General features: G+C 47.1%; 1 protein-coding gene and 1 long non-coding RNA gene across 9 annotated transcripts in view; one reads left to right on the forward strand and one right to left on the reverse strand.

The window, feature by feature from the left end:
• The window catches only part of NEXMIF (neurite extension and migration factor), a gene marked incomplete at its 3' end in the record, with an annotated part of 154889 nt that extends 149134 nt beyond the window's left edge, over window positions 1-5755 (forward strand). The window contains exons 3-4 of the mRNA XM_071757912.1: window positions 514-4834; window positions 5626-5755. Of these exons, the coding sequence (XP_071614013.1) occupies window positions 514-4834; window positions 5626-5755 (4451 nt within the window). The remainder of the gene's footprint in view (window positions 1-513; window positions 4835-5625) is intronic.
• The window catches only part of LOC139802471 (uncharacterized), a 31043-nt gene that overhangs the window by 5124 nt on the left and 11883 nt on the right, over window positions 1-14036 (reverse strand). Inside the window, exons 4-7 of one of the 8 annotated variants that reach the window (XR_011728643.1) lie at window positions 11475-11582; window positions 10921-11101; window positions 6251-6282; window positions 5803-5872 (exon numbers count right to left, since the gene is read on the reverse strand). This is a non-coding gene — a long non-coding RNA (uncharacterized lncRNA). Of the gene's footprint in view, window positions 1-5802; window positions 6283-10920; window positions 11102-11266; window positions 11583-14036 lie in introns of those variants that run through there. The other 7 variants (XR_011728644.1, XR_011728642.1, XR_011728639.1 and 4 more) reach the window with 7 other exon arrangements.

Here is a 14036-nt window from a genome sequence, read left to right on the forward strand (position 1 = left end):
TTTAAAAACAGCCACGACTTCCTGACTCAGGAGCAGAAATGCTGCTCAGGTATGTTTAAGCCACAGGCATGGCAGGGGGGGATGCTTTGTTTCTTTAAGAATCTTATTTTTCCCATTAATTTTTTCAACGTTAATGGGAACATTTTTATTAGGCTTGTTTTGTTTTTTTAATAACCTTGTCAGATTTGAAAGGCAGTATCCAGGTAACGGTATGTATATGAGGAGGAGAGAACGGATGGGTTTGGGTTGTTTTTTTTTTTTCAGAACGTACCCTCGTACCTCTTCCAACTGGCTGCAAAGTAGGGGGGGGGAAAGCATTTCCCTCTCCCTTCCTTCCACATCACCACGTTGGTGACATCCAGAAGGGAAAGCTCGTTCTCTTTTCCGGTGGCGAAAGTCCCCGCCAAACCTTGGGGAGAAGGGGATTGGGGCAGCGAGCCGGAGCAGCACCACCAGGCTTGTAAACCCTTTTTCTCTTTTTCCCCTTCTCTTTTTCCTCCTCTTCCCACCCAGAATCACACGCCCTGGACGTCGAGGAGAGGCCTTGCACCGCCGCCGAAGCCGCCGTCCCCTTCCCGGCCTTGACGCCGGCTCCGAAGGAATCCCAGCGGGCGCCGCCCCTCCTGCCTTCGAAGAAACCCTGCCTGCTGAGCCCGCCCTCGCCGCTGCGCCTCACCGATGTCCCTGAGCACCCCTCGGATGACTCCTCGGCCCACGCCATCTCCCTCACCTCCTGCGTGACCAAGGGCATGAGCTCCTGGTCGCTGCCGGGCGACTGCGAGAAGGCCCCGTTCACCATGATGGAGCCCGGGGGGATGTCTGCGCTGACGGGAGACTGCCTGATGCAGCCGAGCAGGACCTGTCTGGGCTGCTTTATTGAATCAAAGGACGGCATCGATGCGGAGCCGGGAATAAGCTTGAAAGTGGGGGATATAAATAGGGATTATGACACCTGTCCGGTCTCTGATATAGGGATTCACTGCATGAGCACAGGAGAAACCATGAGATATGGGGATCAACTGCTTTCAGACCAGCTTTTAAGCTTCCCTATGCATAAATCGAGGGCAGCGGACAAAAGAGATGCAGAAAAATCTGACAGTGATTCAGAGGACCCCACTCAGAAAAATTATTACGAGGGATTACTATTAGACAAATGCAATGGTGAGGAACCTTTACTAACAAATCCCAACCAGGAATGGGGCTATTTTGAATCTTTCATTAGTGAAAGTAAAATTGAGCTGCTTGACCTCTGCTCCAAAAATGAGCTTTCTGTAAATCTGTTTTCCGAGGAAGACGTGGATAATTACATGTTCGATGACGACGATTCCACCTTGGGAAGCGATGTCTGCTCCCTAAAGATTAGATACGAATCTTTTCAGGACAACGTGCGGGAGAAGACCACCACCCTCCAAGAGGACGCCCAGTTCAACTTCTTCCCCAGTGTCTTCAGCAACTGCACCAAAAGGGACAGCAGGAGCACCCTGAAAAGGGGGCCCGGCGGTGCCGCCGACCCTTCTCAATTCAAATCTGAGGAAGGCATCATCTGGGGGGAGGAGGAGGAGGACGGCGAGGAAGAGGACGGGGAGGAGGAGGAGAAAGCTGCCTTAAATAAATCTTGCAACAGCACGGAGATGGTGCAGTACGTGGGCCCCAAGAGGAGCCACTTCTTGGACTCGGTGAATTCCACGGAAGACTCCGGGGAGTTCAGCGACGACAGCACTTGCACGGAGTCCTCCTACGACGTGCTGCGGGATATCAAGGACTGCAGCAGGTACCTGTCCAGGGACCACTCCAGCTCCTTCATCCAGCAGAACTACGGGTTGCGGGCGAAGAGGAAAGTGCGCTACAGCGATGATTACCTGTACGACGTGGACTCCATCGAGAACGAGAAGATCCTGGACAAGAAGGAGTGGCTGCCGGATGGGCCCAAGGAAGAAGACGACGACGAGTGGTGCCCCAAGAAACGGCGAAAAGTCTCTCGCAAGGAGCCCCCCGTTATCATCAAGTACATCATCATTAACAGGTTTAAAGGGGAGAAGCATATGCTGGTGAAGCTCAGCAAAGTGGATGCCAACGAGACAACTGTTACCCTAAACGAGGAGCTGCTCAGCAAGTACGAGAAGCTGGCCCCACTGAAGGGCTTCTGGCAGGAGAGGCAGCAGAGCCGGCTGGATTTGCTCAGATCGTCTCTTTACCACAAGCAGAATTTCTATCTTAACGGCTCAGATGCTTCGTTCCTCCCTCACCCACGGAAGCGAAAATGCAAGCTAGCAAACCGGCACCGGATTCAGAGAATTAAAGCCATCGAGCAATCAGTGAACAAGCTGGGCTCTTGCTCCTCTGATCACAAGCAGCCTTGCAGCAGTAAAGAGGACGCGGGCCTGAAAGGGCTGCCGGCGTTAGCCATCGCCGCCCCCGGCTGTGCCAACGGATTACACGTAAACGACATCGCGGGCATCGCCGCCGTGAAATGCAAATCGCAGGAGCGGGAGCACAAGGGGACGGAGAGGAAAGTGCTCCGCAGAATTAAATTCAAAAGTGAAGCCAGGTTGAAGTGCAAGAAGATCAAAGCTGCTACCAGTACGGCGGAGGGCTCCCTGGTGCTAGAAAACCAGGACTCTGCAGCGCGTCTGAAGGATGAAAACGTTCCTTGTGCTTCAGACAGCTCCCATCTCCCAGAGTGCCATGAGGACAAGCTTGCTAAAAATTCTCCTTTCCTACCATCCACCTCCTCTTCAGACAAGCCTCTGCCATCTGCTAATATCACCACCAATGTACCCCTGATCCCCGGAGGGTATCTGCAGACACTGTTAGATGCTTCTGATTTGTCGAGCAACACCGGCATCTCCTACTTCACCCAGCATCCCTCTGAGCAGCAGCAGCAGCAGCAGCAGCAGCAGCAGCACCCGCTGCCCAGCATCGTCCCGGCGGAAAAGCCCTTCCCGGCGCTGCAGCCGGCGCAGAGCTGCGTCCTCTCCCCGCCCTCCGAGTCGGAGCTGCAACAGTCTCCCGGGCACTTGGAGATGGAGCAGAGCAGTTTTGGTAGCATGTGGCCGGGCGGCAAAGCTGCCGGCAGCAACTGCCAGGACTTCCCCGGGGAGCTGGGGGAGGCGGGCGGGCTGCCCGGCGAGTTCGGCGGCGGCGGCGCGGCGGGGGCAGACGGCCTCCCCGCCTCGGGCTACGCTCAAGTCAATCTCAATAGCAGCAAATTGCTCTACCAAAAAAATTACATGCCGGATAGCCAACAAGTGCAGGCTGATGATTCTTATCAGTCATGTCATTTTAATAATGGAGAGGGACGCTTTCATTTCCAACGAGGTACACTAAGTACAGATGATGGCAGGCTCATTAGTTTTGATTCAGTGGGTTCATTGTCAGTTAGTTCAAGCAATTACAGTTCTTTAAGTTTAAAGTCTTGCGAAAAGGACGGTGAGGATGATATTAATGATGATTTCTTGGCCCACTGCAGTCCCAAGCTAGTGATCCAGCAGAGCATAGATGAAATCACCCCGTTGAAGGAGTCCACGGACCTTTTAGACATTTCCAACTTCACTCCCGACAAGTTCCGCCAGTCGTCGCTTTCGGAGATGTCCCCTCCGGACACTCCCAGCCTGTCCCCGCAGATAGCTGGCTCTGATGCCAAGCCCCTGGGCACCCTGAAGAGCTTTCAGGAGAGCTCCCAGGCCACCCTCAACAGCTCTGAGAAGGTCAAGTGGAACTGCGGGGTCCTGCAGACCGAGGATCAGGCAGATAATGGGTTTGCTTTAAATAATCACCAGTTCCAGTTCCATATGTTCAATGATGAAGATTCTGTCAGCCTTCTCGAAAAGAGTCCATGCTTGTCAACATTTAATGAGCCATCTGGTCAAATTAGCACCAATAGCAAAGTGTCAAAATCGAAGAGGAAAAGTTCATCCAACAAGAATGTGGGTACAAACCAAAGCTCTTCCCAGAAAGCCACCCGGAAAAAATCACCCAAAACCAATAAAGCGACTGATAAACCACAAGGGAAAAACTCCAGGCAGGCACCCAAATCCACCAGGAAAGGGAAAAATGCAGCGGGAGTCAACGGCGAGAAAGCGCCGGTGGTTGGCGGCAGGGCGGTCAACCAGCTGAGCAACGTGGCCACCACCAGCACCACCACCAAGGGCCTCCCCGAGAGCGCTCAGCACTGCAGCCCGGCCGGGGTGAAACTGGGCAAACACAACGGGCTCTCTGGAGAGTGGGCGCTGGGGAAAGAGGGGGGAACAGGCTGGTCAGAAACGAGCCTGGGCAACACCACAAGCCTCCTGGACGACGATCAAAGGGAGTTTGAGGAACCTTCCAACATCTTGTCCAACATTGCGTCGGGAATGGCGGATGTCCAGAGGTTCATGATGGCCTCCATCGAGCCCTTGTGGGGGCCCGTAAGCCACAACAGCGTTCCAGACATCTTCCGCTCGCCGGAATCAAACAGCCTGAAACTGAAAACTCTTAAAATTTTGGCAGGGACGTCCCAGGAGTCGAAGAAGAAGGTGAACGGCGGCTCACCGGGGGCGGCGAAGAACCACAAGTCGACCACCAAGGGCTCAAGCAAAAACGGCAAAGCCGCAACCTGCGACCCCGCTCGCCCCAACTGCTCGACCGGGTACACGACAGACGTTCACGCTCCCTTTTTTGATAAAAACTATAGTAACCTGAGCACTTTAGGCAATAATGGACCTACCCATAAAAAACTCTACCGGCATAAATCCAGTTCGAAGTCGCTGAGGGATGAGAACTGTAAAATAAAGCGAACGGACCGCGAACAGCCCCACAAGGACCCACCCGTGACAGCTGCTTTTGAGAAACTGAGGTAATGCTGCACCAAACTGGCTGGAATGCCCCTTAACCTCCCTCCCACCTGCTAAGCCCGCTGTTCCTCAGTTTTTTTCCTTCCTGAAAGCAAAAGTTGCATGAAAAAAAAAAAAAAAAAAGAAAAAAAAAAGAAAAAAAAAAAAAAAAAGACGTTTCCCCTTTTACAGTTTTGGTTGGTTTTTGGTTTTGGGGTTGTTTTGGTTTGGGGTTTTTTGGTTGGTTTTGGGGTTGGTGTTTTTGGTTTTTTTTTTTAAATGCATGAAAATACTTATTACTTGCAAGCTACCTAAAAGAATGACCAATTTTCTGGCTTGGCTGGGGTTAAAAAAACTAACAAGGCTACTCTTTTCTGCTGTTTGGCTTCTTCAATTTTTAATTACTTATTTATTGGGGGGAAAAACAAAACAAACAAAAAAAAAAAAAAGAAAAAAAAACCTGATTAGATGCTCTTTTTAATGATTTTGACAAGGAAAGACTTTTTTTGGGGGGGGGAACATTTTGTAAAAAATAAACCAGAAAAAAAAAAAAAAAAAAAAAAAGAGGTTATGCATCCAAAAGCCAAGATCTTGAAACTTTAAAAGGCTCTTTGCAAATGAGAACTCGCTCCTAATTGAGCTTCACGTGGCAATTTTGAGTGCTTTCTGGCCCCCTCTGCTGTTGTATCTCCTAACCTGCATCATCTAAAGCTGCATCTTCTGTACCTGCCCGCCTTTAGCGCGTTCGCTCCGTCGTGGTGACTCCAGACGAGCTAACTAAGATGGCATCAAATGTTTGATTTTTTTCCTGCAGGGAATCAGACTCCATTCTTCTTAAAGCAGAAACAACATTTTTGGGTTTTCCTGTATTTGAAGAAGAGACTCCCTTTTCTAGAAAGACGGTTGATGTTGGGGTTTTTTTGGTTTTTATATATATATATTTTATTTTTTTTTTTAAATTTTGGTTCAGTTGGGTTTGGGTTTTTTTGGGTTTGGTTTTTTTTTTTTTTCCCGTTGGTTCCTTTTCAAAATCTGCCTTGTGGTCTGTTAAAATGTAAGTGCTGAAATGAAGAGTTTGAAATTGTGGGAATTTTATTCTTTGAAAGCAAACCTAATCTGGTATTCTCTGTGAAAGACTGTTTTAAAAGTCATACTGTTGTACAGTAGTTTATGCACTATTACCCACGACAACAAAACAATTGTGCCAAACTATGAACAAGTGACTGTATTGTATATATTTTTACTTCTCTATCAACATTGGGTTGTGAGTGTTTTCTGCAGCTATGCCTTTTGGTTTTACTAGAAACATTCCAGTTGTTAAGTACTAACCACCCCCCCTTTGAAAGCACCTGTAACTCCCAAGGAAAACGGTATCGTTCACTTAGACAACTTACCCAAAGTTTTATGGACATGACTAAAAGTGTGCCAAATTTACTTACCTCATTTCATGGATTCACCCTGTGGTTTAAAGCTCATCAAGGGAAAAAAAAAAAAGAAAAAAAAAAAGGAAAACAAAAATTTTTAAAAAAAAAGGGAAAAAAAGGGGGTAAAAAAATAACAGAAAAAAAAAGAACTTTGAAACCGATGCTGGGAAATGGTAATGTCCTCTCTGTGAAACCATGAGCAGAAAAACTTAATGGTAAAATGTTGAGTTTCATTCTAGGAGAGAGCTGAAATGGTGGAGGAGTTCAGAAAACCACTGATGGTAAGTTTGCCAGGAACTCAAGTGTCTGCATCTAGAGACTACAGAACAGCTGCTTTTCAAGTGTCTGTTTTCTTAAAGCAAAACCTGTAGCTGAAGATCATTTGAAATGCAAAGTTACATTGCTAATCCTTTGTATCTCAGTTTTATATATTTTATAAGAACCTGGGATAAATTCTAAAATAGTTATAAAGACAGAACTAATACGTTTCATACATTCCTTGCTATTTGCTTTTCTTTTTGACTAATTTCTTAAACATTGTCGACGCGGAGCCCGTCACAAGCGCTCTCCTCTCATAGCTTTGGTGTTTCCTCAGTGTCTGACCTTGCAATGCCAATATATAGTTTGAACTTTCAGAAGCAAAGTCATTAGTTTTAAATACCACTCCGAACCTTTCCTTTGATTCAGTTCATAAGAAAACAAAAAAAGAAAAAAAAAGAAAAAAAAAAACAAAAAACAAAAACACAAACCACCACAACAAAAATGGAGCTATTTGTGATCTTAACCAATCAGGGCCGGATCATACATGACTGGACTTAAAGACAGCATTAATTATTGAATGCGAAATGTATTCTCAAAAAGGCCTTATCTGTAACCCTCCTCACCACCCCCCTCGCCCTCCAAGAGAGTAACAAACCCAACAAATATCTATTTTCCTTGTGCAACTGAGAGCCTGTGCATTTTGCTGCTGATTTCTCACGCAACCTTGATATGCAAGAGCCCTGCTGACTGGGAGCGATCGGGAGCAGAGGGACACGAGGCTTGGACACGTTTATGCAATAGAACATGATGAGGAAGAGGAGCCTTAAGAGCAGTTGGAGAGATCACTTTCTCCCTGTGGTTGTGAGTGTAGAGGACAGGACTAGACTTGGGGTTCCTAACCAGCGGGTTTGTTTTGTTTTTTCCCAGCCCTCGCACCAGGCAAACTAGCAGAATTGTTTGAAGTTAATTTAGGGAAAAAAAAAAAAAAAAAAATTAAAACCGAAGTAGAGTTGCAAAGTGTTGGTTTGGAATGAAAATGTTTTTAGCAGTTGGAGATCTTGAGGTGTAGCTTAGGCTCAGCTCTGCAGTCCTGGAGAGAACAGCACGGGTGTTGCATTGCATTTTGTTTAACAGATGAAAGAAGGAACTCTGAAAAAATAGTGATTCTGAAAACCATCCTGTACGTTCATTTATTTCATGAAAAATTGAAATGCTGGCGTTGCCCAGAGTGAGTTGCTCTGAATGAGGGCAGTCCCTGGGCACCCTGCAGGGTGCAGCATCCCACCCTGGCTCCACAAAGGAGATGCAGAAAATGCTCAGGATTTATTTTGGAGATGAGAGCTGTGCTTCATCCCTGGGCTCCATCTCATCACCTGCAGCCACCATACTTTCCCTTCCTGCTTCCCCAGAGCTCTCTGTTCCTTTTGTAGGGTCATCAGATACCCTGCCCACTGCCATGGTGTTGCCCTACTCCACGTTTTTTCGGCGTTTCCAGGCTCCCTTCTTTGGGATGTTCAGGCTGCTGCTGCTGCTCCTACAGAGACAGGTCAGGTCCAGGGCTGGGATGCAGCAGGGCCCTTCTTTTTTGAGCCAGAACCATCACTTGAAAGCACATTTCACTTGGCCTGCACTGTGCTCCTTGTGCTTAATATGATGAATATGGGACTTGTCATAAAATACCTTGTACCCGATCAGATAGCAATATTTATTGCATTCAAGAAATGTGCAATAGGGGATGAAGAGAAGGCATAAAAGGTATTGACTTTTTTTATTCTGTGGTGGAAATCCATGTATACCCAGCAAGGCTTTTCAGGACAGTGTTAATCACAAATACCAGCTGCCTTGTTGCTCTCTCCTTCAGTCCTTGTGTCACTCTGGTATCGCTGCAGTCTTTGGTTCTCATCTCATGGCTTCCCCAAAAATCTCTGGCTGAGGAGGTACTGAAGAGCCCAGGTCCCTCACGATGGGCACTGGCCTTCCTCTGTGGCAGAGAAGGTGATCTCTCTGCTGACTGACCCCAAAACTTGGGAACTGCCTTGAGCCAATTTGCCCTCCTCCCTTTTGATCTTCAGAGACTCAGAATAAGTTGGGTCAGAAAGGACCTTTAAAGGTCACAGCTAGTCCAACCCCTCTGCACTGAGCAGGGACGTTTTCAAGTTGCTCAGAGCCTGATCTAACCTGACCTTGAATGTTTCCAGGGATGGGGCATCTGCCACCCTTCTGGGCCAGTGTTTCACAACCTTCGTGGGAAAAAATTTCTTCCTGAAGTTCTTCTCTGCAGGGCTGCTCTCAGTCCCTTCACCACCAGCCTATACTGATACTGGGAGCTGCCCTGACCCAAGTGCAGGATCCTCATGAGGTTCACATGGGCCCACTTCTTCAGCTTGTCCAGGTGCCTCTGGATGGCATCCTGTCCCTTAGGCTGCACCACTCAGCTTGGTGACATCTGCAAACTTGCTTAGGGTGCACTCAGTCCCACTGTCTGTGTCACTGGTGAAGATCTGGACACCTGAGGGACACCACTTGTCACTGATCTCCATCCAGACATGGAGCTGTTGCTCACTGCTCTCTGGATGTAACTCATCTGCTGAACAGTCCAGCCATCAAATCCACAGCTTTCTGATTTAGAAAGAAGGATCATGTCAAAGGCCTTACAGAAGCACAGACAGATGACACCTGTAGCTCTTCCCTTCTCCACTGAGGTAGTCACTCCATCATGGAAGGCCCCCAGGTTGGTCAGGCAGGACTTGCCCTTGGTGAATCCTTGCTGGTTGTCTGGAATCACTTCCCTGTCCTCCAGGTGCCTTACCATAGCTTCTAGGAAGGTCTGGTCCAGGATCTTCCCAGGCACAGAGGTGAGGCTGGCAGGTCAGTATTCCCTGGGTCCTCCTTTCTACCCTTTTTAAAAGTGGGTGCAGTGTCCCCCTTTTTCCCAGGCTCTAGGGGCTTCACCTGACCACCGTGACTCTTCAGATATCAGCTGATTCCCTCAGGACCTGAGGATGCATCTCATCAGGTCCCTTAGATTTATGTCTGTTCAGGTTCCTCAGGTGGTCTCAGACCTGATCTTCCCCTACCATGGGATGGACTTTGCTCCCTGAGTCCCTGCCTTGCTCTCAGTCCACTCGAGAGGTGTGGGAAGAGAGGCTGCTAGAGAAGACTGAGGTAAAAAGGTTGTTGAACACCAACAGTTGGTTGCTGAATCAGTCTTCTCCTGATCCACTGTTACCAGTTTGCCAGTTATGTTCTTTGACCTTCCTTTTCTGGCTGATGTACCTGCAGGAGTCCTTCTTCTTATTCTTCATGGGCTTTGCCAAGTTCAGCTCCATCCACATCTTGGCCTTCCTGATCCCATCCCTACATGCCTGGGCAGTGTCCCTAGGCTCTTCCCAGGATATCTGTCCCTGTTTCCATTGCCTGTGCACTTCCTTCGTGCCCTCTAGTCTGGCCAGCAGGTCTTGACTCAGCCATGCCAGTCTCTTGCCTTCCTTGCCTGACTTCTTACATCTGGGGATCCAGAGCTCTTGCTCTCTATGGAAAGCATCCTTAAAGACCTGCCAGCTCTGTTCTGCTCCCTACTGCCTGACTCCTTGAAGAGCTGGAATTTTGCTTTCCTGAAACACCTCCACCTGCCTGTCACTACCTCAAGGTTTTCATCACTTCCCACCTTTCCCTCATTCCCACCCGTATGAGTTCATTTTTTCCACACATTTTTCCCATCAGTATTGGTGAATTTCTGTTTTTCACAGCACTGCTCCAGCTGTAGGAAGACTGAGATGTTGGTTGCATCCATCCCCACCCACCACCAAGGCACCCTGGGGCTCCCCACGTTGGTTCCCATCTTGGTTCATCCTCTTGCCCAGTCCCAGTGCACTTCCAGCCTCCTCTCACATCTTCTAGTCAGGCTCTTGGCTGTTGGGGACAACTAATCCAAGCCACACTAAAGATGTTTATTCTCCAGCATCCAAAAAAAAAAATCTTTTCTACTTCCCTCTGGTTTCACTCCCACTCCAGAGGTGTCCCACAGGGCTCTCTGTCAGACTGATGCTGCTCTCCTACACCATGCTGTGCCGGCACACTGCGGGTTGGGCAACTTAAAATCTCCAGCAAAATTAGAAAGTGGAAAGTGGTTGCTTGCACAGGAAGGTGATAAAATCCACCTGAGTTGCCTGGGAGGAAGATGAGGAGCAGAGGTTCTCGTGTGGTACAGGGAAAGCATCTGATTCTCTGCAGCAATTGGGCTGCACAGAGGATGGGCCCACAGGAAGAAAACCTACAGCCACCCAGCAGGAGCTGCCCCCACAACAGCCAGAGGTTTGCTGGAGGTAATTGCATAGAGAGGTTTTGTAAATAAAATATCAGTGATGGGGATTTGAGTAATGGTGTTTTAGGTATTTTTCTTAAAAAAAAAAAAAAATTCTTACCAGGTTTACATCTTGCTTTCCTTTTTTTTTTTTTTGAAGTGTCAGAGGTTGTTGGTTTTTTTCAGAAAAACAGCTTGAGAGTAATGACTTAGGACCAGCTGTAGGCAGGTGTTGCAGGAGGAAGAGGGGAGCAGCAGCACGTTGGGTTGTCCCTCACTGGTGCTGCACTGTCCTGCTGGGTCTGTGTGGAGAAAAAAAGCCAAGGTTGGCTGGTTGCTTTGCCAAACCTTTGTTGCACATTTGTTTTTTTAAACAGTGGTCACTGGGGGTTTGGGTTTTTTGGGTGTTACGGCTCAAATGAGCCATGAACCAAAACAAAGATGTTGGAAGCATTTTCATCCATTACCTGCTGGACCATATTCTTCTTTCCTTAAGGTCCTGCCCCAGCAAAGCACTTAGGTGGGAGCTCCTGCTTGCCAAGTGCTTCCCTGGATGGCAGCTGGCCGTTGGTGTTAAGTCAGGAGAAAAAAAAAAATCCCTTGAAGTCAGTGTCAGGGAGAAGAGGATCAGGTGTGTGGACTTCAGTTGGTGCAGGATCAGGCCCTTGCTCTTACTTTCTCAGCTTGGTGTGTTGGACTTTGCCTGTGCAGCTCCCAGGGGGTCTGGTGGAAGTTGCCTGGTTCAAGCCGCTGACATCTGTTTGAGAATGTGCCTCTTTAGCTCTTCAGCACATGAAGTAATGCAAAAAGAAGAAGAAAAAAAAAAAACCACAAAAAAAAAGAAAAAAAAAAAGAGAAAAAAAAGAAAAAATATATAAAACAAACAAAGTACAATGTCTGTGGTAGAAGCAAGGCTTTTCAAATCTGTTTCTCAGGTAAACAAGTGACACTAATGACAGTGGAGTAACAGCCATCTGAGGGAATTGGGATCTAAAGCAGGAGGATGCCCTCCATCTCACAGGATGCTTGGGTTGCCAGACACGTTTTACTGAGCCTTTGAACACTCGGTGCGAAAGGAAACGCGAAATCAAATTGGTGTTCCCCACCCCCCTCCCCTAGCCAGACAAACGTCCATTTCAAAAGCACAAAGGGAAGACTTAAACCGAAACTAAACCACACCCCCCCTCCCTCCAAAAGAAAGGTACCAGTTCAACTCCTTTTTTTCTCTTACTCCCAGTGGGAAGCAGGGTAGAAATCCAAGGAGCTGCTCTGTTCCGTGCCCGCGGTGCCAGCCGGGGCCTTTCGACTGCTGCCTCCAGAGATGTGAATGTACTGCTCCTTGAGTTCCCTCCCATAGAACTAGAGGCACCTCGTTAGGAAGTTGCTCCTGTTTTATGGTGCTAAAGAAAAACTTTTATTCCCCCCCCCCCCCCCCCTTTCCCCTCCCGCCCTCCCCGTCACCTCCTTGAGCATTTCAGAACTATTAAATGGCCCTTTTTATGAATGTAACATATCCATTTCTGTTCCACATTTTACACTGCGATTTTAACATGTTTGGAAATGATTTGCCTTTTTTCTTTTAGAATAAGCTTTATAAATATTCTGTAGAGTCAATTGAAGTATAATTCTTAAGGATCACTCTAAGACGCCTACAAAATCTTGTATATTTTTAAGTGTGCCAATTTGTAAAATATTTTGTAAGTGTATATTTTTCTTAGAAAAGTGCTGTGAAGTGTTTGTATGTGTGAGGTTTCCCTTTTTTTGCACCTTCGGGTGTTAATAAAAGGATGTATACTTAAAAGTTTCTGGTTTTAAAAACCAAAATACAAAGAAAAAAATTAAACTTTTGTTGGGAATTTTGTAATAAAAAGAAATGTTGTGAAAGAGTGTAGTGATATTGTGTAAAGGAAACTGGAAAATTTGTGAGCGCTTTGCTGTTTTATAGATCCTCTTGTAAATTATTCTTGTAATATTTTGGGTTTTGTTGTTCTTGTTGCAAAGGTTTTAAATATTTGTGACTGACTCTGTATGGTGAAAACGTCATATTGTTAACTTGCTGAGTTTTGTTATATTGTTTATGGAATAAATAAAAAAAAAAATTTAAAATCTCATTTTAAGATCATGTATGAAGAAGAAATTAAAACTGCCATTTACTGAATATTAGGAATCGTTTCTTTAAACAAATCCCTGCTATCAGAAAGAGGGGAGGAGCAGGCTGGCTGCCCCCTCAGCACATGCTCCATCCAACAGCTTCATTTGGCTGGTGCTCGTTAGTGTGAAGCCCATTAGAGCTGGGTGGGAAGGAGTGGGAAGCAGCATTGGGATGGCTTTTCCTTTGGAGAAGTGTGGCTGGGTCTGAGAAATGGAAACTTCAGCCAATTGGCCTCCTGAGGGCTTGGGGATGGGGGCTTGGCTGAGGAACAACTCCTCCTCTGTGCCCAGGAGAGCAGGGACAGCATCCCTGGGGACAGCAGGGTCCCCATTCCCACCAGCATCCCAGCACTGCCTGGATGAAATGCCCCAGAGCAGCCTTTTCCTGAGGAGGAGCAGGTGGGTGCATTTCCAGGTGCTGCTGTCTTCATTTTCTTGTGGAAGAAAACACATTTAATTTTATATATATATATAAATATAATATAAATTATATGTATATATTTTTATATAGATATATAGATATAAATATATATGTATATATATGTATAAATCACCATTCTTTTTATTAGTGCTTAATGTTCAATTTAAGTTCAGCCAGGTTGGACTGTGGTGGTTTTTACCTTCCCAGAGCACAGCAAGAGCTCATCAGTTCTCTGGTGAATTTGGTGAGTTATTTTTTTTTACTTCTCACATTGCCAAAGTTCAGAAGCTGTTTTATTTTTGCAGGGCAGGGGGTGAATTGGTTAATGTGATATTATCCAGGGCATATGCTGAGAGGGGTCAGAGTGTCTTTGGGTGCTGTTTGCTTCAGTTTGGAGCCAGAAAGGTGTGCTAGATGTGTTCACACACATTTTTTGGGAACTGCAGCAGCTCCAGCTGCTGGAGCACTTACCTTGGCTAAGGGTGGATGAGCCCTCACACCCATGAGGGGCTCATGCAGGTCTCCCTCTCCCATGCAGAAAGGGTGGGGTGCCACCAGTGGGGCTGTGTGGGTTGTTCTTAGCCCTGGGGTGGGCTCTGGTGCTGGGAGATGCAGTTTGGGATAGGCTGAACCCTCAGAGGGATTTATCTGGTAAATGTCTAACC

The sequence above is a fragment of the Heliangelus exortis genome, chromosome 14, assembly GCF_036169615.1.
Source record: "Heliangelus exortis chromosome 14, bHelExo1.hap1, whole genome shotgun sequence".
In the NCBI taxonomy this organism is placed as follows: Eukaryota; Metazoa; Chordata; class Aves; order Apodiformes; family Trochilidae; genus Heliangelus; species Heliangelus exortis.